Here is a 23,391-nt window from a genome sequence, read left to right as displayed (position 1 = left end):
CTCCCGAAAGGCTTTTTTTAATAAAAACAGTTTTGTTTAAAACAGGTCCTTTTATTTAGGGATCGGGGGGCCTAATTTTCCTTTTTTGGAACCGGTAAGGATTTTTCCAACCAACCTTTTTCTTTAAAATTAATATTTACCTACCGGGGGGGTTTTTGGAAAAAATTGTAAACTTTTTTTTAATCCAAGGGGGGCCCTTTTTTGGGCAGGGTTGATCCCCCTTTTGGCGGGGGGATTTTTTTTGAAAGGGCGGCTTTCAAGCCCAATAAAATAAAGTTTGGGTGTTTAAAATTTTTGGGCCCCGGGGGGAAAACTTTCCCCCCCCGGAAAAAAATTCATTTTTGGGGGGGAAAAGGGTTTTCCAAAATTGGGGGTTTGGGAAATGACCCTTGGGCTTTTTCCCCCCCCCCCCCCCCCCCCCCCCCCAAACAAAGATGGCGGCATGTCTTGACAACATACGTCACGCGATAATTAGCCTACGTCATGCCGAGTCAAGATTTTTTGAAGAATTCGATTATCGGTCCTTCGATTATTAATACAAGCGCAGGCGGCGATTGCTTCGAGCAAATAATTGTAAAAACAATTCCATGTCAACAGCCTGAGTGCGATTTGGGGCGAGCGCCAATAGAATAAGATTTCCCTTTCGACAGTTGTCATAGACGGTGATGAGTTAGAACCCGTTTTAATGCCGAAAATGATAATTTGCACACGGAAATACTAGCACAGAAAAAGCTGGGAAAGCATATACCTCGGCGACTTTATGTTTACTAGTAATCTGGGTCAGTTCATTGAGCACGAAGGTTCTCGCTACCTCGCATTCCCATATAAACGAGTTTGACATAAATATGCCCATCAACTTAGCGAAAGGTTCCACAATTGATGGAAACAAAAAGTCCTCTGAGTAGGATTAGGCAGTTCTTAGATTTCACGAGTCTAGAGTTTACCTCAGAAAATCTTCTATCCAGCTCTCCGAATATGTGGTCGTATATTGTCGTCGCCCCTGTCCGTCGGTCCGTCCGTCAACATTTCTTGTGAGCACTATAGAGACTACAGTTTTTATCTGATTTTGATAAAATTTCGTGTGATAAGATCTCGGTCAAGTTCGAATTTGACATATTTTCGATGAACAGTTTTTGAGATATTGCCCTTGACTTAGAACGCCTTGAAATTTTATTAAAAATTGTTCGTGAGCAGGTTTGAAGCTACAGTTTTTAACCGACTCTGATGAAACTTGATGTGATCATTGGAATTGATAAGACCTCGGACAAGTTCTAATTTAACGCATTTCCAATAAACGGTTTTTAAGTTATTGCCCTTGACTTTGTTAAAACGCGTGAAATTTGTTAAAAATAGTTCTTGAGCAGGATTGAAGCTACAGTTTTTAACCGATTCTGATGAAACGTGGTGTAATCATTGGAATTGATAAGATCTCGGACAAGATCTAACTTGACGCATTTTCGATGAACGGTTTTTGAGTTATTGCCCTTGACTTTCTTAAAACGCGTCGAAATTTGTTAAAAAATAGTTCGTGAGCAGGATTGAAGCTACAGTTTTCAACCGATTCTGATGAAACTTGGTGTGATCATTGGAATTGATAAGATCTCGGACAAGTTCTAACTTGACGCATTTTCTATGAACAGTTTTTGAGTTATTGCCCTTGACTTTGTTAAAACGCGTCGAAATTTGTTAAAAATAGTTCTTGAGCAGGATTGAAGCTACAGTTTTTAACCGATTCTGATGAAACTTAGTGTAATCATTGGAATTGATAAGATCTCGGACAAGTTCTAACTTGACGAATTTCCGATGAACGGTTTTTAAGTTATTGCCCTTGGCTTTGTTAAAACGCGTCGAAATTTGTTAAAAATAGTTTGTGAGCAGGATTGAAGCTACAGTTTTCAACCGATTCTGATGAAACTTGGTGTGATCATTGGAATTGATAAGATCTCGGACAAGTTCTAACTTGACGCATTTTCAATGAACGTTTTTTGAGTTATTGCTCTTGACTTTGTAAACACGCATCAAAAGTTGTTTTTGCTGTTGATTAGAGCTGTGTGATTTAATTGTTTGTTGTATTTGGGTTATTGATATTGATTTTAAAAAAAATTGTGGAATTACTCAGCATAAATAACTAGCATATATATATGTAATTGAATTCAAACTAATAAAATTTCTTCAATATGAGAAAATTCGTTCTTTAGTCACTAAAGACTGTTGTATCATTTCTTATAGCTGTCAGTGGGCGTATGTTACCTTGCCTCGCAAGCTATCTTATGAATGTAGATTTGTAGGCTACATATTGTTAATGTGTTCTATTTTGTTATGATAATGTAAGTAACAAGTCGGTAAATGCATCCAAGCATTTCCTCTCAAAACAATCAACCTGTACTAGAAATACAAAAACTAGTTGTATTCGGTTTGTGTACACAGAGTATTAAATTTTCTGAAGTTAAGATCAGAAAATAAGATGTATAACCCCAAATCTAGGTATTTCGTCAGCTGACAGGTCAGCATCACATAACCAATCACACCAATCTCCTGGTTCCGGAAAGTTGATGACACTTTTATTTTGCTCTACTTCGGCACCTTAACGCTCAGCATAAAAGGATGAATTCCACTATTGAAGCAGAAGAAAATTACTCGATATCATTTCTAGCTGCGAGAATTATGCGGTAAGGGGGTCAGTTGAAGACGTGTATACAGGAAACCGACACATACAGATCAGTATGTGAACTTCCACTCTAACACCCCTCAACATGTCCAAAGGGCAGCCATCACAGCACTGGTCAGAACGGCGAAAGGGATTTGTGACCCAGAATATTTTCAACAAGAATTACAACACATCAAGAATGTATTTTCCTTGCACAACGACTACTCTTCAACCTTTGTACATGAATTTTTCGATCAATATTGGTCCACTAACCAACAGCCTAATCCCAACAGACCATCAACAGGCCATACCATTATACAGGCTTCATACCATGTTAAGCAGATCATGAAGAAGTCAGTTGGTATTGAAACAGTGTTATGCGACAACTCAAATGTTAAAGACTTGCTCAGAGCCGATGGTAAATTGAATCCCTCCAACAGCCAAAAACCAAAGGGATGTGTTTACCAAGTTGAGTGTTCCAGTGGAAGTTCATATATAGGGGAAAAAACTACCCCTTGATGTTCAAGACAAGCCCGGTAATGAAGAAACATCTGCTGTGGCTGAACATCTTACTATGGGAAGAAAAACAGGACATAAAGTCAACTTTGACAACACCAAAATACTGACTATCAATAAGCATATAGATAAAACCAGGAGACCTCATGAAGCTATCCACATCAGAAGATATCAGCCTGACCTAAACAGAGATAAAGGTGTTCGATTATCGCATGCATATGATAAACTTATCAAAATATGATTGTTAATATGCATGAATGTATTCTATGTAATTCAGTTAATAAATATTTAAACTAACTATAGATAGTTATTTTAAATTAATGTAATTTTGTTGATTTAATCTTCAATTAATCCTGTCCTACCATTCAGTATAATATGTAGTACTCTTGACCATGGGAACAAACAAACCTAAACCAAGCTGGTCCTATGATGGTTCTGTAATATTCGTAAATAGGAAAACGCAGAAAGTGTTTCAAGAAGAATTAGGATTATGTGGGTAGGAGATTTAGGAAGAAAATGAATGAACTAGCTTTTTGTGATCTCATTAGAGAAAATGATTTGATTTGTTTGTCAGAATGTTGGATAAAAAGTACTGATGACGACAATAACATTGAGTTCGAGAATAATAAGACGTATCCTAGATTAAGAGGTAATGGGGTGGGTTTGACATTTTCATTTCAAATAGTCTGAAAAAAAAAGTTTCTGTTGTAGAGAATACAGATAAAAGAATAATAGGCATTAAGGTAGCACCACTTGAAAGAGATATTTTGATCTTAGCAAGCTATTTTCCACCAAGTAATAGCCCATATTATCCAGGAAACGATATTGACCTGTTAATAAAATTAACAGAACTTAATGAAAAATACAATGAATATTATACTGTTATCATTGTAGGTGACTTAAATTGCAGGACTGCCCAAAGCGACGATTTTATACACGACGATAAAATAGGTGCTTACACATGCACTCTGCTTTCGAAAGTCCTTATACATTAGATAACACATGCATAAATAATAGACAAAATATGGACAAAACTGAAAACACATTGAAGAGAATTGTTAGAAATTGGGCAGATGGGCTGAAATATCCAAGGAAATAAAGAATTTGAAATTTGAAATTAACGTGTATTCTTTTAAGAATCATGTACCTCTTATTGAAATAACAAACCTTTTATCACGTCGTGTTTTCTTAATAATAATCATTTATGTATATATAGTTAGCACATCACCTCATATCATTATGTGCCTGAGGACGAAGGGGGAAACACGTCGAAACGTTGCATAAAACTTTAACCAGTACTCACAATATTACTAAATGTCATTAAAAGACTTAAGTTTCTATATGATGTAGCTTTTTCTCGTAGACTTGATTACACCAGTCTCAAGAATAGAAAATAAATTAACAATTACCTCTTCAAATCAAATATTATTTCTTCAAATTAAAAATTATTTTTTCAAATTCAAATTAAAATTATTTTTTTAAATTCGAAATTATTTTTTCAAAAACAAAATTCAAAATTTCAAAAAGTTGTCGTATTTGAGCTTCCGTAGTGAGATCATATCATAGATATGGAACGGAGGATGTATGGGTTAAACACATTAGATATCAGACGCCTTGCCTTGATTTTGCTATATAAACACAATTTATGGATAACAATTACTTTGTTTCGACGATGATACTTTGGTCTTTATCAAGCAATGGTACAAAATAAGGTAGGTAGATAGATACAAAACAACAGAGCAGTGAGAATATATAGTGTGGAGATAGGATTAAATAACAAAGGGAATAATACATCAACAATTAACAATCATAAAAAGTAGTATTGACACGTTGCTTTTCATTTCTAAGGCGTTGAATTCTTTCGCGAATAAGGGCTCTAAGGAGAATGCTTATTTTCTTATTAAAATATAAATATCAAATCCGATAAATACATCGCTTTTTGACGTCTATGGTAAAGATGGTCAACGACAACCAAAAACCTTGTATTAAAAGGAACAGACTTTTTGTCTCGTAGTAAAAAGACCCTAGTTACGGTCCTGCGGTCATCTTACCACTAACAAGATTTGGAATATGGATGCAACTTGACTTACCACAGTTCAGAAGCCAGTAAAAGTAATGACATTGAAAGTAACAAGGCATTTACTTGTCCAATTAATGCAACTGGTGAATATTTACTCCTGTGTATAAATTTCCAAGAAAAAGTATCATGGGCACATTTATAAACGGTTCACCATCCCAATCTGTTAGATTTACTTATCAATCTGGGGCTATTTACCACTGCGTTATAAAAAGATTTTCGTTTATAATATGAGTTTCTTGGAATAAAATTTCAACTGCTTGGTATGTGATTCTTTTTATGTTGGATTTTTTTCGTTTTAGCATTCCATAGTAGTCCAAGTTTCAGAGAATTCGACTTAACCAAACTACTTGGTACGCCTAGTGAAGTTAATATCGATTATTTCGTTTAATCGAACGACTTATTTCGATTAAACGAAATACTTATTTTGTTTAAACGAAATACTTGATTGTATTTCGTTTAAACGAAATAAAAAATGTACGTTTTTTGAATATTTCCCATTATTTTTATGAGAATTGGAATATCAGCCTCAAATGTATCGCACCATTAATTCACGTAATATGTATATTTGTTTGTATATTGTTTGTAATAAATACTGTTTAAACTGAGATAGTACTGTCATTCTTAGAATGTCTTTGCGTTGATAAAATATAAATACGAGCACACATGTCCTTAGAGAGGTCTATTTTCAGCCAAACTTTGTGACTATTTTTAGTTGAAATATCTAGGAGGGAAATGTGTTTTTATCAATGCAAAGACATTCTAAGACTATCATTACTATTTTTAGTCTTATATTCCAAATCTTTGAAAAATATTGAAAATATTTTAATTTGCTCAGACAAATGGACTGAATCTGCTCACCCAGCCACGTTTACTCGACCCACTTCTATTACAAAATGATCATTACCATAGCATAAAAATATACAAATTGTTATAAGAAACAAATTTATTTTGTAAATGGTTTTTGAACAACCACAAGAATCCCTTCAAATTATCTCAAACTAGGAATTTCTTTTGGTATTTCTATAGATGTCTTTTCTATATCATGTTCGATTATTCACATCTGATCATTACCATATAACGTTGCTTAAGGAACATGTTTCTATACATGACAGTGTCTCAAGAAAAGACTACTCGTATAATTTTGTACACACGTGGATTTGAAGGCCCAAATTTCGAATTCTTGTTTTCCCTTTAAGAGAAGTGTTATTACTCAGCATCCTTCCCAGGGGAATTTTATTATTAGTAGGAAGAAAGAAAGCTTATATTTTTCACGCCTAGTTTGAACCACAGAAAGGAGGGTAACATAGTCTTGAATACAATGTAAATAGTCTCCAGAAGAAAGCTATTAGAAAAATCGCATATTTCCTTCAAAAAAACCTCAAAGTAGGAATTTCACCGGCTGTGTCTTTTTACATATTATGGCAGAGTCTCAAGAAATGAAGGGTTGTCACTTTAACATTCAACGCGGATAATTCTGGACACACATGGATTTGAAGGCTCAAATTTCAAAGGTGAGCTGTGAACACTATTACTGATTGGCATAGCCAAAAAAACGTTTCTGAGAATAATGTAAAATTGGTCAAACGAATGGTGAATCTGTACCTTTGAATTTATTTGATCTTGAGCGAGTTGATAGAGTTGTATAGGGAAGATTATCCATAAGTATATTTCCGACTGGTAAGTATAACTCATTCGTACAATTAAACTTGACAATTTTTGGGGGGAATTTTCGTAATATTGACTAGTCTCAGACGACCAGTCTATATCTGTCAATGACGAAAGCTGTTGCACATTGAATGCAGTAATGAGGTCTATACCAAGTTCAATAATCTTACATAGACAAACTGGACTGGATGATCGAGGCTAAAAATGGTAAATTCTGAAAGTGACTTGAAGATAAAGGCTAACTAAATTAGTATAGTGCAGAAAACGAAAGTAATATTATTTCTATTAAATATTTCACGACCGATATTTGTACCTCATATTATTATAGAAGAAATAGAAAGGTAATTTTCTCAGATTGTAAATTGTCGGGAGTGTAGCCCATTCTAAGGTATATTAATTTATTTCGCAACAACTCCGTTTAACCTTACAACACTATATCATTATCATCACGCTGAGAAATAATCCGCATGAGAAATAATTTGGAATGCGTTCTTTTGCAGCTAAAATCATTAAAATGCAACTAGATCAGCATTAAATGAATAAATTTATATTTGTGAAAAAATCGTCTTAATCATAGGTTGATGTAAATTACGACTATGGTTTGACAGTCGCGTGTAGAGATACACGATCAGCTGTGTTAGACAGTAGTCTATAAATATAAGGTCATGTACACAAAATCCATATTAAAGATTCCCTATCTGTTTAATAGAAAGTAAGACTACTTTCTCTATAAATAACTTAAAGAATTTTAGTGACCTATCCTATCTGAGAATAAAATTGTACCGAAAGGTAGGTACAATATCTTATAAATACACAATTACCCTATCGATATTTATAGAGATCAATGAAGTACACGTAGCAAACGAACGTTACTGCACTGTTACTTATTGCAACAGAGTAGGCTGGGTTTATTTACCACTGCCTGAACCAGTCATACTTCTATTACACTGTAAAATTAGTTCTATTTGAATAACTTTTACTTTCCGACCACTTTGCTTTACTAATAATTTTTCTAAGAAATGATTGAAAAAAAAAACCCATGATATTATACTGAGTGTCTAGATTATCTTGTACATAAATTGCTGAAAATGTAAGTCTAAGATGAAATTATTTACAGTAGGGAATTTTTACTCCGAAATGTGGGGTTATTTGCACAGTAAACTTTTGGGAGAGGAGTATGTTTATTTGTAATGTAACATTATTAAACCTTATGTTTCTTTGGACATTTTAAGATTACTCTCTGACTACATTGAGCTCTGAATTGAATTTTACTCTCATTTCATAAATATTCAAAATATAATTTTCAATCGTATACAATTTAAATATAAGGTTCAGTGATTTAACATTTAAAAAAGACACTGTACTCCCAGAAAATTAATATTAATAGTGACATGTAGGTGAAAACATAATCTTTGAGTGTCTTGGAAAAGAAAGAAAAAGTTAAATGCTAGGAGAGTAATTATTTTCAAAGTGACTAATTACCTTATAATATAAACAGATGTCTAGTTAGAATAATCTGGATTTCAACATTGTTTTATACTCTCATCGTTATAATTAGCTCGATGAATATGAGAATATAATAGTCAAAATCTAATCTTCACAAAATGAATGGAATGATGAATCAAGAAATTGATTGTTTCGTTCATGTCACATCATCTAAAACAGTTTTGATATCTGAAATGTTAATCTAATTTGGAAGAAAAGCTATGATATGTCTGTGATTCAGTCATGTCTTAACCCACAAAGTTTGTTGAATTAGTTGTCACGCCAGACATTGGGTCAATTACTCTGAAATGTAATCAATTAAATTACAATTACTTGTTTATCATTACATTTCATTACTTTGCTTGATTTTTAAAAATGTAATCAATTACCATTACTTTTGAAAATCAATTATATTACATGATTACTTTTACCGGAATCTCAGACATTTATTTACAGGAGTTTTTGTTGATATTTGTATAAAAATGTTAGGAATATGGTCAGAGGGATCAGGAGATTTTAATACAAAAAATAATAAAAGATTTTAAACAGTAATCATAATTACAGCCTTTTTATACGCCCATATTATAATGTGGTTGTATATTGTCGTCGCCCCTGTCCGTCCGTCAATCCACAATTGACTTGTGAACGTAATAGAGACAACAGTTTTTATCTGATTTGAATGAAATTTGGTGTGATCATTCATATTCATGAGATTTTGGTCAAGGTCGAATATGACGATCTTCCGATGAACGGTTTTTGAGTTATTGCCCTTGACTTATGAAAAACACGTTAAAATTTGATTGTGAACTCAATAGAGACTACAGTTTTCATCCAGTTTAAATGAAATTTGGTGTTAATAATAATATTGATGAGATCTTGGACAAATTCAAATTTGGCTATCTTTTGATGAACAGTTTTTGAGTTACTGCCCTTGACTTATAAAAAACGCGTCAAAATTTGGTTGTGAACACAATAGAGAATACAGTTTTCATCCAATTTAAATGAAATTTGGTGCTAATATTTATAATGATGAGATCTTGGACAAGTTTGAATTTGGCTATCTTTTGATGAATGGTTTTTGAGTCATTGCCCTTGATTTATGAAAAACTTTGTGAACACAATAGAGAGTACAGTTTTCTTCTGATTTAAATGAAATTTTGTATGATCATTTATAATGATGAGATCTTAGTCAAGATTAAATTTGACAATTTTTCGATCAACAGAATTTGAGTTATTGCCCATAAATGCATCAAAATTTGTTAGGGATAGAGGTAACAGTTTATGTCAGAATTTTATTAAATAATGTGTGTTTGTTTAAATCAACAAAATCTTGCACAAATTAGATTTTTGGTATGATTTGACACAGATAGGTGACTGCCCTTGATATACTGAAAATGTATGAGGAAAGTGGGCGTATCTTGCTAGGCAACCACTTGTTGTGAATGTAATCGATTACAATGACATTACATGAAAAAATTTCAATTACAGATTACATCTGATTACTTAAAAATTTACAGATTTTGATTACCTCATGCCAGTACAGTCACACACATTAATCAACAAGAAATATGATAAATGACCTTTTGCTTCTCGTCTTAGAAATCTTTTTTATACATAAACATTGTTTTCTTTCAGAGGTCTATCAAATATTTAATAAGCTTAGAGAGGTGAAAAAAACTAGGTGAAATCATGAACAATGAAAGTGTTGCCCCTAATGGCTTTCACACAGTGACCACAAAACATTATAAAAGAGACCCATCACATCGGTAGGTATTGTTTATTTCATTCACCTATTTTTTCTTTTCTTGGAATATACTCCACAATTGATGTGATCTGTATATTTACATATGAATGGATGGTGGAGAGATTAAAAGCGGATGAAAGAGTGACTTTAATGTTCTGGATATGTGACTACTGTTGATATGTAGTCCAGAACATTTCCAAACTATCCTACCAATTGTCTAAACAACAAATTTCACAAAGATCTAAACTCTCTTATGGTTTTAAAGAAGGCTGAACTATATAGAATCTCAGCAATGAACAATTTCATAATGGAGATAAAACTTCACAACTCTAATAAATGTAACTTTTTTTAATTATAATATTTATCGTATTTTTGAAATAAAATAAAATTTTGGCCCTTCAAATATTCAAACATTGAGATGTCAATTAACCCTTATGATATGTATTAATTGATAGTAAAGTGCCTGATTGTATCATTAATTTGAGTAATGTTTTGCATAATTTCATATAAATGTTTATAATTTGTATTATTTATAGCATAGTTTTGCATAGCATGTTAGTAACTTGTTAGTAAATAAACAATGTACAAATAAATATTGCTATTTATTCATTTTATAGGATTTTTGTAAACAGAAGCCTCCATTTAGAAAAAATCAGATTTTTTGGTTTTGATATGGATTATACATTAGCTGGTAAGAACTTTGATCTATTTTAAGATAAAAGATATACTAGATCAATGGGTTTTGCATTGTTTTTTTTGACATGTTTATGATAATATTATAACACACATCTTAACAAGACACAACCAGGTTGTGTATGGTTCCGAAAATTTAACATAAGGGTGTGAGAATTTATTTTTACAAGTTTCAATTATTTGTTGTACTTTTCTGGAAAAAGACATCATGAGTTATTGCCCATGTTCTTGAATTACTCGTAAACACTCTAGAAGGCACAATTCTTGACAGATTTTCATGAAACTGGCCATGAGTGTTTGTAATCACCCAAGGTTGAACCCTATAGGTTCCCTTCAGCACATAACTTACCCACAATAAATTATAATAACTGATCAAAGCAAGAATATACTTCTATGACACAAAAATAACGCTTGAAATTAAGAGTTTTGGCATGTTTATAATAAAGTTTTTACAGGGTTTCTTAATTATATTATTTCAATTATTGATCGATAGTCTGTTATTGATAATCGATCTCAATTTGGTAATCGATACCCAGCTCTAGTTATTGACACAAATCTTGAAAACGCATTCAATTTCTAGCTTGTAAACACATAAAGCCTTGATTCTTACCGGATTTTGAAGTATCATCACAAAAAGTGAATTTTTCATACTAGGAGTGTTGCTGCTTTGACATTCCATATTTCCATATGATTAAAAAAGACATTTGTTATTAAATTCTGCGAACAATTGTAAAAAAATTTTTTCTTTCGTGAGCATCTTTCCCGTGAGAATTTGTCCTGCACTCAGCTTTTGTAGTAGATTATGTTTTTTGACTGGTAAACCATCTTTTGCACTATCCATATTTCTTGTCATCCTACAATAATTTTCATAAAGCTTTGATGTTTCAATATCAGGTATAGTCTAGCTTAAGCCATGGAGGTGAAGCCTAAAAAAATCTTGAAAGTATCAAGTAGCATTTAACAAGTCAAAACTTGTTACTTTTGCATTTTTAGTTCAAACTGAGACAAAATTCAAACAATATTCTTTCAGTTTATAAGGCAGGGGAATATGAAGCCTTAGGTTTTAATTTGTTACGAGATAGATTGTTAGAGATTGGTTATCCGTCTGCAATAAAAGAATTTGAATATGATCCATCTTTTCCAGTAAGGTAAGCATGTTAAATCTTTTATTTGTTTTTCTTAATTTCACATTATTTTCATGATTGCGAACTGTACTTTATCATCTCTTAGATTTTTGTATATAATAATCAAATATTTTTCTGAAATACAAGCTATTAAGATATGTACGCTTGGCTTTTATTTCATACTGTGTATAGAGTTGGTCAGGTACGGTAGTGTTTACACAGAAATAATGTTCTTGAATATTAGGTCACTTATTAACATTAACCCTGAACTTGATGAATAAAGCTCTAATAATATAAGAAAACTAAAAAAACCCTGTACTTGATGTTTGAGGCTAAATTTAGTTCAGCCCAAAAATACTTTCATCTTGATGTTTGAGGCTAAAATAGTCAAATTTGACTATTATTATCATTTTTACAAAAAAAAACAGTTACGACACTTGTTCAAGATATATATGGTGTAAAAGAATTCAAGGTGGATTTTGAACAGAAAAGGGCCACGATTTTATGTGGAAGTCTTAAGATGGGGTGAAAGGTTACTTTATCAAATTCATTCTAAAAATACTTCATACATAGGATCCATTGCATGCATGCTTAAACAGTTTCATTCTCATAAAGTTATTTTTGGCTTATTCTGCGTATTTAACAGTGGCCAATCTGTCTTTTAATAACATTTGTAAGATTGACAGAGAGCATAATTTTATCATGATATCTTTGACTCCTTCCATTTAGTTTGAACCATCAGGAAAACAATTTTTTACAGGTTTAATAATATAAATGAATTGTTTATAGGTTACAGAAGCCTAAGTTTTGATCAAAAAGGGTATGAGTATATGCATTGATGATATATCAATAATTTAAAAAGTTGAAAATTATATACTTTATATACCAAAAAAAATTGATATAATTTTATAAATGCTGTTAGGTTCATATGGTTTGTAGGAAAGTTTATATCTTCCACAAAATTTGCTCCTGTGTCAGTGAATAACTTTTTGCGTAGGCACTCATTGCAATTCTCCAAGTAAATATTTACCCACTTGAGATAAAGTAGAAGTAAGATATTTTTGTCAATATGAACCCAAAAATAGCTTGGATTTTATCATATCAATTTCAAATCTGGTTGGTCTTATCTATTGTAGACCTTGATATTTGCTTTTGAACTACATTATACTTATTTTTACATGATAATTGAAAAACAACTTTCTATGTATCCACATGTATTACTTGATTCTACTAATTGTATTCAGCAGTACGCTCTTAATAACCCCACCTAAAATATTTTATATTTATATCAATTATTTCTACTTGGCTAAAGTACATCAACTGAATTTTGTTCTTTTCAATGAGATGAAATTGAGTATTGAATTGTGATATATACTTTGGAAGTATGTTTTCCCTCTTCTCTGAAAAATTCATATTTTTAATTTTTTCAAATTTTTTTTTTGGGATATTTGTTTTATATTTTTTTTTGTAACTGAAAATGGTATACTGTTTCTCATTTGATCATATTTCTAAACTCATAATAGTTTTTTAAAGTGAATAAATAAAACAATATTTTTGCATTTCCTTTTCCAGAAGTGACCTATTGCATTATTTGCACAAAATTAGCTTATATGAGGACTGATTAACCACAGGTTTTTTTTGTAACAAGATGACATGTATGTAATCCATTTAAATAAATTGAAATTTTAAAACTTTTAGCCAACTTTCCTGTCATCCATTTTCCAACCTCATATATCAATCATGTCTTTTTAACATTACATGTCCTGTCAAAGAAGTCTTCTTAGAGAAGAGCATACATAATGACCTAGATACAGGTCTGTCACAGTTCTGTACCTATATTTAGAAACACCATTCCAATGATGTCATGGATTACTGTGCACACAAATCTCCTAATGGACAAACAATCTGTACGCTTATTACATTTCTATGCAATTACCATGTGTATAAGTAGAGCTTAGACCAACTTCAAACTCGGAGAATATGTTTGTTCAGCTTTAGAATGTAGACATGTTTGATCGAAAAAGATCAGAAGATATGATTTATTAAAATTCAGATAATAATTTATGGTTTTATTTCCATATCGGGGGTGTGAGTTTTTTAATTTGGAAACAAACACACTTTCGTAAAATTTTTGAGTCCTCACAGAATATCATTTTTTGAAAGACGAAATAGTGGTATTCTCTGACTACTCGAATAGGCCCTATTTAGTGAGAAAATGGCAGCAGAAGCAAAATATTTGACTTTAGATTACCATATCATACAAATGCATGCTGATGGAAAATATTTGAAAATAACAGCTAATTAAATTCAACTTTTAACCATGTATGACATGCCTTGGTGAAGATTTTTTGGACAGACCAACTAGTTGTAGCCGTTGGGCCCTTGGATTGGTATTATCATATGATAGTAATTCGGCAGACATTTTGGACAAGCCATTAGGCACTGTATTTTATAGCCACTGTACGCATTGTTTATCCACATCATCCGGGTACTTTATGAAGTCAGCTTCTGGCCCAAAAGCTACGAGGTCATTCATGCTCCTTGCTATTTAATTCCTTCATTAGATGATTCAAGGCCCGTATTCATGCCCCTTCTCAAGTCAGTACAGGTTATTTTTTCTGGTTGGCCCTATGGATAATCAAAATCCTTGCATGAGCCAAGCCAAGGCTTAATCGTGGTCTGAGGCAGGAGCCATTTTGTTGACAGATGCCATGTCAATTTTGATGAAGCACCTTATAATGGAATGTTAGGGGATGGATCACACGTTACCTTGGGGCACCATTCAACATGTTTGTTCTACGATGTCTTGTCATGTTGTTGCATACACTATTATGGAGAATCAGTTGATATATTAAACAGATTTACACAGATGGCAAAAGAATATAAAATGCACGTTTATTTTTGGACTTGGCTGCAATAAACAAATAAATGTATCCTGAATACAGGTTTTGAGAGTCTTATTAACCCACATTAAACAAACCCCGCTACACTTCGATTTGTGGATGCTGAAACGAGATGGGTCCTATATATCTGACCAATCACATTTCACATCAGGTTAAACCGAAATGAAGAAGGTGTGAAGGCATGTTAATTTAACTAAAAGTTATGTTTTGATTTCTCAGCTTCAATTCTTTATTAAATATCTTACTCATTTCTGTACCATCTGTAATGAGTTATGTTATCTAAGATCTCCTAGAAAGATTTTTTGAATTTTGATTGGATAGTATTTAGCTTGGAATATGTAATTTTCCTCATTTCTATTACCACTGATGTTAAGAAGTATGACAAATGGTTTGGACTAGAGCTTAATGAAAGGTCATTAACCTTCATGGGACAAGATCTCCATCCATTTGACCAATTGTATCTTAGTCTCAGAAACCGGTCTCATTTTTAGCAAAGCTAATCAGTATTAGTGTTCACAACTCACTGTCCATGTTTGTCTAGAATTATCCGTGTTTGAATGTTGTCATTTCTTTAGACTCTTGCTATATAGAAAAGATATAGAAAGTACAATTCTTAGTTCTCTGTATTTTTTAAGTAATAAGGCGTTTTTGTACTTTTTAAGTACTTCTGAAGACTATTTACAAATATTCCAGATCCAAACCAAGCCCCAAAATGGTTGCAGCATGCAAAATTGTCATTATCTGAAACACATAAATTATACCTGAAAATATTTCAAAATATGCTATTTACATCTATGTATCAACTTGATCAAACTGTTTTAAAAGGGTTAATTAAGTGTGCTAATTGTTAATTTAGCAGTTCGACCTAGTTTTGGTGTTCGGCTTTATAATGACATGACATGATATCATTAAAAGAAACCTTAAGTAGGAGGCATATTTCTCTTAAAATAGGTGTTTATTTTACTCAACTCCGTACAGTAGTTTTCTTACTTCAAAACTCACTTGAAATGGATGTCTGAATATCTCATGGTAAAATAAATGCATGCATTGAACATTCATAGATTAATTATAACAAGTTCAGGTACTGGTAACTCCAAGCTATAACTGGATATGCATGTATATTTAGATGAGATCTCGGGACAGATTCCAATTTAACAATTGATTGAAGTTTGTGTTCAAATCTTGGCATATGTGCTCTCTTGAAAGTCAAAAATGAAGGTGTGAAATGAATGATGCACATGGCTAAATTTAAAAAAATTAAAACCATACTTCATTAAATTTGATTCTGGAAATGCTTACATTGTGAAGACAAAAGTCTTATGACATTTTCTGTCTCATGTTACATTATTTGCCCTTTCTTATCTTTAAGAAATATATTATACAAAACCTTGATATACAAAGTAAAATCGCCATCAAATCATAAATCTATGTCATAAATTAAGCCACTTTTAGTCAATCTTATATGAAATCCTTTGATTTATAGCTAATCTACTCATAAGATAAATGACTTTTCTAAGTCTTGTATTTGACAAAATGCCAGAAATTTGACATATGGTTGGACATGCACCATTTTTCTTTATATATAATGGATTAAGAGACTGAAGACAGTTTATAGAAAATGTAAATAGCATGAACCATACTGATAATATAACCGCGCTTCCACTGAGAATTGTAAAGTAAAGCTAGCTCTAAGCTGCCAAATGCGAGTTTAACTGGTTCCCGAACGACTTTAGCCTCAATCAAAAAGTCAAACATTATTGACAACTCATGATGACTTCTGTTTAGACCAGTAAGAAATGCAATAAACCAGATAGACCTGTATTACTCTATTGCTGAACAAGATAAATCTGGCTTTTTGTGCTTTCACTGGTTAAGTGAAAGCTGGTTTTAAGCTAGCTTTCAGTTGCCCCCCAAAACACAAATAGAGAGGTTTTTCGGTTCTCGAACCGGTGCTGCAATTTGCCCAGTGGAAACACACGAAATCTAGCTTAAACCCGGCATTTTCACTCAGTAGAAATACAGTTATTATCTTTCTACTGTTATTGTTTAGCAACAACAGTTATCCAGACCCTAGTATTGACAACACTTTCTTGACTCAATAGTAAACTCTTTAAGTCAACAAACTTTCCTAATCAGAAAATGAATTTTAATCAAGGTTTCTTTTTATTTGTATCTGAGTCAATTTAATTTGTCTTTGATCCATTCTGGTCAATTTTCACTTCTAAGGTATATGTTAGTACAGCTTGAATTATCTTACAGCACTTTTTATAGATATATGATATGATTAGCAAAAACTGAAATCCCATACAAACAAATTGCTTTCACAAATTTTAAACCATTGATCTGATGACAGTAATATTCTCACATATGAAAAGGACATTAATATTCAAAGAATGATGTGTTGTCAAAATCTGAATCAAATAGAATCAAACAAGATCGCAAGATTAGAAATGGTTTCTAAGACTGTAGATGCAACCTTGTGAAGAAAGGTTTTGATAAGTATAAATAGTTAATTATTTAAGACTAACTTTTTTGCTACTCCCCTGTAGCAGCTTTCGATCAAGCTATGGTGTGTACTTTTTTAATTTTTATACGCCCTACAAATTTGGCTTGTAAACACGATATGGGCTACAGTTTTCATCCAATCTTAATGAAACTTGGTATCATGTATATATTGATAAGATATCAGGTAAGTTCAAATTTGGCTCATTTTAGAATAACTATCTTTTCATAAACAAGACTCTTTACTTCTGGCATTTTATAGGCTCAAATGAAATTTATTGGCTTCACTCATGTCTGTCTGTCTGTCCATCTGTCCAAAGTTCTCTTGAATGCAAATTTTTGACAGTTTTTGACGAACTTTGGTTTTGAAAATCAGAAAAATATTTAATATGTGTAATTGACCTTGTTGTTGAAAATGTGTCAAATTTTTAGCCTGTAAACTCTCTAAAAGAAAAGCTTCTTGATGGATTTTGACGAAACCTCGGTATGAGTGTTTGTTATCACCCACGGACGAACCCTTAGTATTTAAAATCAATGAACATTGAATATCAATTATTGCACTTTTTCTGGAAAGAACATTCAATTTTTAGCATGTTAACATTATAGAATTTTTGAGGGATTTTCAGAAAACTTAGTGTAAGTGTTTAATGACAAGGGTGAAAATTAGGCCAAATTGTCTTATTATAAAGGTACCGTCTGTAGAATGTGGGTCACTGAGCTATAAATAGTTACATGTGGCAAATGTCAAAAAATGTTGAAACTCTGAGTACTCCGACACTCTTGCTAATCCGACATTTTGTTGCAGCCCCAGTGTATGTTGGATTACGCAGAGTATACTGTATATATTAATGAGATCTCGGTCAAGTTAGAAATTAGTGATAATTCGGATGAATAGTTTTCAGAGTTATTGTTATTGTTATTTGTAAGACTAATGGAATGGAAATCAGAGCCCAAAAAATTACATCTTCTTACAAAGAATATCTTGATTTTCATTTTAAATGGTTTCATTTTCAGAGGCTTATGGTTTGACAAATTGTATGGAAATTTATTGAAAGTGGATGCTTATGGTAATATTTTAGTATGTGCTCATGGATTTGATTTTTTAAAACCGTAAGTTTTTACTTGAAAATGTGAAAATACAAATATAATGAGAGTTTGACAATGATCACTAAGACGCTTTGACAGGATGAAAATATGAAGCTTTTTTTAACTTTTGCAACTAATAATTCACTCCCTAGACGAATACCATTGAAAAAGTTTTATTATTGAAATCAGATTAACTCGTGGCGATGTACACAATATTGTGATAGAGGCCATAGTATTTATCTGATTTGGTGAAACTTGATATGGTTGTAAATACTGATGAGATCTGTTATGTTCCAATTCGACTATAATTAGGGTGATTTATTCAAACATAAGGAAGAGATTTCTTATTTTGAATTAAGATAATGCAAATTAAACTTTGACTTTTCAAACTTAAGTACACTGTTTACCTGCTCTTGAATCTCAAATAGGTTATAGTGACAGCTGTTTCAAATTATATAATAAAGTAAGGAGTGGTGGTTGAAAAAAAGTAAAACACTGCTTTATAAATGTATGTCCTCTTCTATGAAGCATTAAGTGACTATTTTGAAATACCCACATAAAATCTGTGTAGTCTACTGTGGTTGTTGGGTTTTTACTGCTTTTGCATCTTGTCCAACGACATACCATGATGCCAGTTTTTGACCAGATTCACTATTTGAAAATATAATTAAACAGGGACAGGTGGGCCATTTTTTTTCTTACCAATACTACTTTTTTAGCTAGGCTGATCAGTAATAGTCTTCACAGCTCACTGTCGAAGTTTGAACTCATGCATTTGAATGTTGAAATGACTTGTCAATTTAGCATGCTATGTGAATAGAATAGACATATATATATATAGAAATAGTGAGTAAAAAAAAGGGGAAGATGGACCATTTTGGGTTTGATTTTTGTCTTGAATATATGTAAATAGTTTTCAGAAGTACTAGAATTGTACGAAAATCACATAATACCTTCAAAAATACTTCAAATTAGGAATTTTACTCACTATTTCTATATATGTCTTTTCAATATAACACGGATTATCTTAACATTCAAACGATAATTCTGGACACGTGGATTTTAAGTGTCAAATTTCGGAGGTGAGATGTGAACAATATTGCTGATTTTATAAGCTAAAAAATTGCTATTTCTGAGACTAAAATATGATTGGTAAAAAAGAATGGTGCATCTGTCCTTTAAGAGAATCATTTTTGTACTTCTGGAGACTATTTACATTTATTCAAGACTAAACTCAAACCCCCAAAATGGCACCTCTGTCCCTTTAAGCAACAACCCTCATTAACCTTATTTCATTTATTTTACAGACATGAAATAGCACAGTTATATCCTAATAAATTTGTACAGTTGGATGAGAATAGATTATTTGTATTGAATACTTTATTTAATTTACCAGGTATGATATAGATTCATTAATAAATTAAGACACATGTAGCTGTAAAATAGAATTTTAAAATAATCCAACCCTTCATGTTTCAGTCTGATATTCATGTCACTAACTTTTATTATATGCCCACATAAAATTGGCGTCAACCATGTTGTCCAAGTTTGTTCGTGAACACTAAAATATACGCTTGATATTTCCCTTGAAAACATCTCTAATTTCTTATTCAGATAACTTTTTGTTTAGTTTTGCACTGCCACTTACGTATCCAGAGGAAATTCACCTCTAGAGGTAGATATTGTTCTTTCTGGATAACTTATGGTTATAACCAAATAAGTTTATTTGCCAGTGTAAAAGCATGTGGAAGTTATTTAGATAGAACTGGATAGAACTGAATTAACTTTGCAGTGTGAGCAGTATAAATGTTTTATGTTTGAAAAATAGAAATAATTAAATGATAAATATTATTTTGATTACAGAGACATATATGTTAGCTTGTATTATTGATTATTTTAACTCCAGTAAACAATATAACAGGTTAGTTTATCTCATTATTGTAACTGGAAACCTCTCTACATAAAAATTCCACCTTAAAGTAAGTCCAAAAAAAAAGTGTTCAGGTAACTCACACAACTAAATGATCATTGTACCATCACACTACAAAAAACAGAAATATCTAAAAACCTAGTCAGGGGCCTTTGTCCTTTGTAGACCGTGGTGATTGGCATTCATTTGACCTTCTTTGAGCTTTTACGACAACGACCGTTCAACAAAATATTTAAGTTGAACAGGGATACACCATACATAAGATATAAGATTTAAGTTTAGTTGTTTACATGATTCAAACAACCGTGTCACACAAAACTATGTATGGTTCTTACGTAGTTCACAACCATTTTGAGTCTCTTCCTCTACTGAAAGTCGAATTTTCAAGTAAGCCTTCAAATCACAAAGGTTCAGAAATGGTGTGAGATGTGATTTGAAGGCCATGTTGAAATATTATAGCCTTTTAAAAACTTCGACTTACATGTTAGTTTCGCTTGGCCTTGTGTGATGCAGGGAGAGCATATTATTGATTACCAGCTAGAAATTTAGAAAGAGTTGTCTTTACGTACTACATGCTTAGTATATGTACAATGTTTCACTTTTTATCAGCTATTTAGTTTATCACGTGTACTTCATTTAATCTGTTTTTGTGTTATTTCTATAGAGAAAAACAAGGTATTAAAAGCGGTAACCTGTATTTCTCCTACAAGTCAATCTTCCAAGATGTTAGAGGGGCTGTGGATCATGTACATTTAAATGTGAGTAGATCTTCTTTTCCAAAAATTGCAGCCATTTCTACCAAGACTTTTGTTCATAATTCCATAATATAGAAAGTCTAAGATATTGTAACCAAGAAAATATATTAGATTTATGATAAATTTGACATATGTATAATAATTGTCACATGATAAACTAATCATGAAAGCTATATCCCATTGGACTGTATATTCCTATTTGCCACTTCATGACCTCTAATCTTGGTAGTGAAAGATAGAGAGAACAAGAAAACCAGAATGAAGTTTTCAGTTATTCACTATACATCTTTCTTTTGTTTATCTGTTCTGAAATATGAATTTTTATTGTGACCTTTGATGTGTGGACAAATATGATATATTAAGAAAATAATACTTCTCAAAACTTCTTTCTCTAAAGTGTGGTCTAAACTATTTACAGATATCTACTAGAGAGTTGTAAATTTTTACTTAAGTACACCCTTGAACTTTGCACTGAAATACTGACCCATATTTTATAGTGTAGAAAATTGTACATACCTGTGATAGGGCTTGAACTCCTAAAATAGTGATTAGGGGTTTTAAAAACATGTAGAATTCCATGCATAACTTTAATTGATTGAATAAGATGCCACTGAGAATTAAAGTACTACTAAAAGTTTTTATATATATTACATGTGTATGAAGTTAAATGAACACAGTAAATATAGTTGAATTTAGACAGTTTTTAACAATTTCAAATTTTTAACCTGTTTATCTCACATGATGAAAATGCAATAAAACCTTTGAAAGTATGACAAAAATATGAAGATAGTGTTAAAAAGTCTAGTTTCATCAACCCCATGTTAAAGAGTGCCTATGGCATGAAATGAGTTGCCAGAAATATTTAATCCAGCAATGAATTTCTTATTACATAAGCAGGAGTGAAAGATGCTATTGTTATTTTGTAATCTATTGGTTTTATATTGTTTTTATGAAATTGTATTATGAACCTGGGGAACAGTACTGATGTGTGAATAATTTAATGGGTTGGAAAATTGGTTTGTATTGATGAAACTATTGAAAAGGGTCTAGTTGTTCTTTTGAATTCTATTTTTTCTATACTCTTCGAGTAGGGAAATGTGGACGTACATTGCCATCTCCCCTGTCCATCAGTCCATCCATATTTTGTAAACAAGATTAGGGTTACAGTTTTTAACTGATCTTATCTGATCTACAGGATGCAGTTTTGTAAGATAACAACAATACCGTTTATTATCATTTATTGTAAGGACAAACATATCATACAACAAACCCTTCAATAACGAGGGGTAGACATGCTCTTGTTAAATCACAATCCAGAACCGAACCTTTCCACACCAACCATACTTGATCACCGTCTAACAACTCATAAAACGCACGAACGATACGATACAAGTGTCGGCCCAAACACAACAGTTTTTATCCGATCTTAATGAAACTTGGTATGTATTTATTTATTAATTAGATTTGGTAGCAACCTGATGATTGATCATAGAAAATATAGATGTTTAATCAATTTGATGAGAGAATGTGTATGTTGATTTTAATATTTGAATGTTTTAAAGCTTACAAAAGAGAAATAGTATTAAAAAAGATAATTAGGTTGATTTTTAAATCTGAATGAAATTCAAAATGATCAGAAATATTTATTATATATTACTTATGTTCTTCAAATGCATTCTAATTATTTGCTGTAAAAACACAACACTACACAATGATAACTTTATGTTTTAGGGTGCCTTGAAAAATGAAACCACAAAAAATTTAGAAAAATATGTGCAACGAGATGAACGATTACCTCTTCTATTGGACAGGTTAGTCTTTATTTTTTGGCCTTTAGCCTTAGACAAAAGGTATTATATTTGTACCCCTGAAGCCTCTCAGTATGCAACTGTAACAGAGGGGCAGATCTATTAATGATCTAGATAATGTTGGCGCCATTTACGCGCATTTCGAAATTACGATAGTAAATTCGTTGATTATGTTATCATCTATTTTACCACTTTACAAAGATTCATGCAGATCAGATCTTATGGATCTGTGAACCATGATCAATTATAAAGATAATATAGTATAAATATAACAAAAAACCCATGTACGAATGATCAGAACTGAATAACGACACTCAACATCCATAGAAACAGTTTGGCAATACATTGGTTGCAACAAATAAACTATTAATATGATATCAATCACAGATGAAGAAGTATTTCATGATGAATAGTGGTGTCTAGGGAAGTAAGCATACCACACCTGGTGCCACA

General features: G+C 32.0%; 1 protein-coding gene across 1 annotated transcript in view; it reads left to right on the top strand.

Annotated features, from left to right (window-relative positions):
- Positions 1-10,082: 10,082 nt before the first annotated feature.
- LOTGIDRAFT_162045 (hypothetical protein) overlaps positions 10,083-23,391 on the top strand; it is a gene marked incomplete at both ends in the record, with an annotated part of 38,078 nt that continues 24,769 nt past the window's right edge. The window contains 8 exons of the mRNA XM_009057983.1: positions 10,083-10,159; positions 10,755-10,828; positions 11,861-11,978; positions 18,374-18,469; positions 19,753-19,841; positions 20,309-20,366; positions 21,040-21,133; positions 22,862-22,941. Of these exons, the coding sequence (XP_009056231.1) occupies positions 10,083-10,159; positions 10,755-10,828; positions 11,861-11,978; positions 18,374-18,469; positions 19,753-19,841; positions 20,309-20,366; positions 21,040-21,133; positions 22,862-22,941 (686 nt within the window). The remainder of the gene's footprint in view (positions 10,160-10,754; positions 10,829-11,860; positions 11,979-18,373; positions 18,470-19,752; positions 19,842-20,308; positions 20,367-21,039; positions 21,134-22,861; positions 22,942-23,391) is intronic.

The sequence above is a fragment of the Lottia gigantea genome (assembly GCF_000327385.1).
Source record: "Lottia gigantea unplaced genomic scaffold LOTGIsca_32, whole genome shotgun sequence".
Lineage (NCBI taxonomy): Eukaryota > Metazoa > Mollusca > Gastropoda > Lottiidae > Lottia > Lottia gigantea.
The sequence above is the reverse complement of the archived record's forward strand: the minus strand, read 5'-3'. Positions and strand labels throughout refer to the sequence as shown.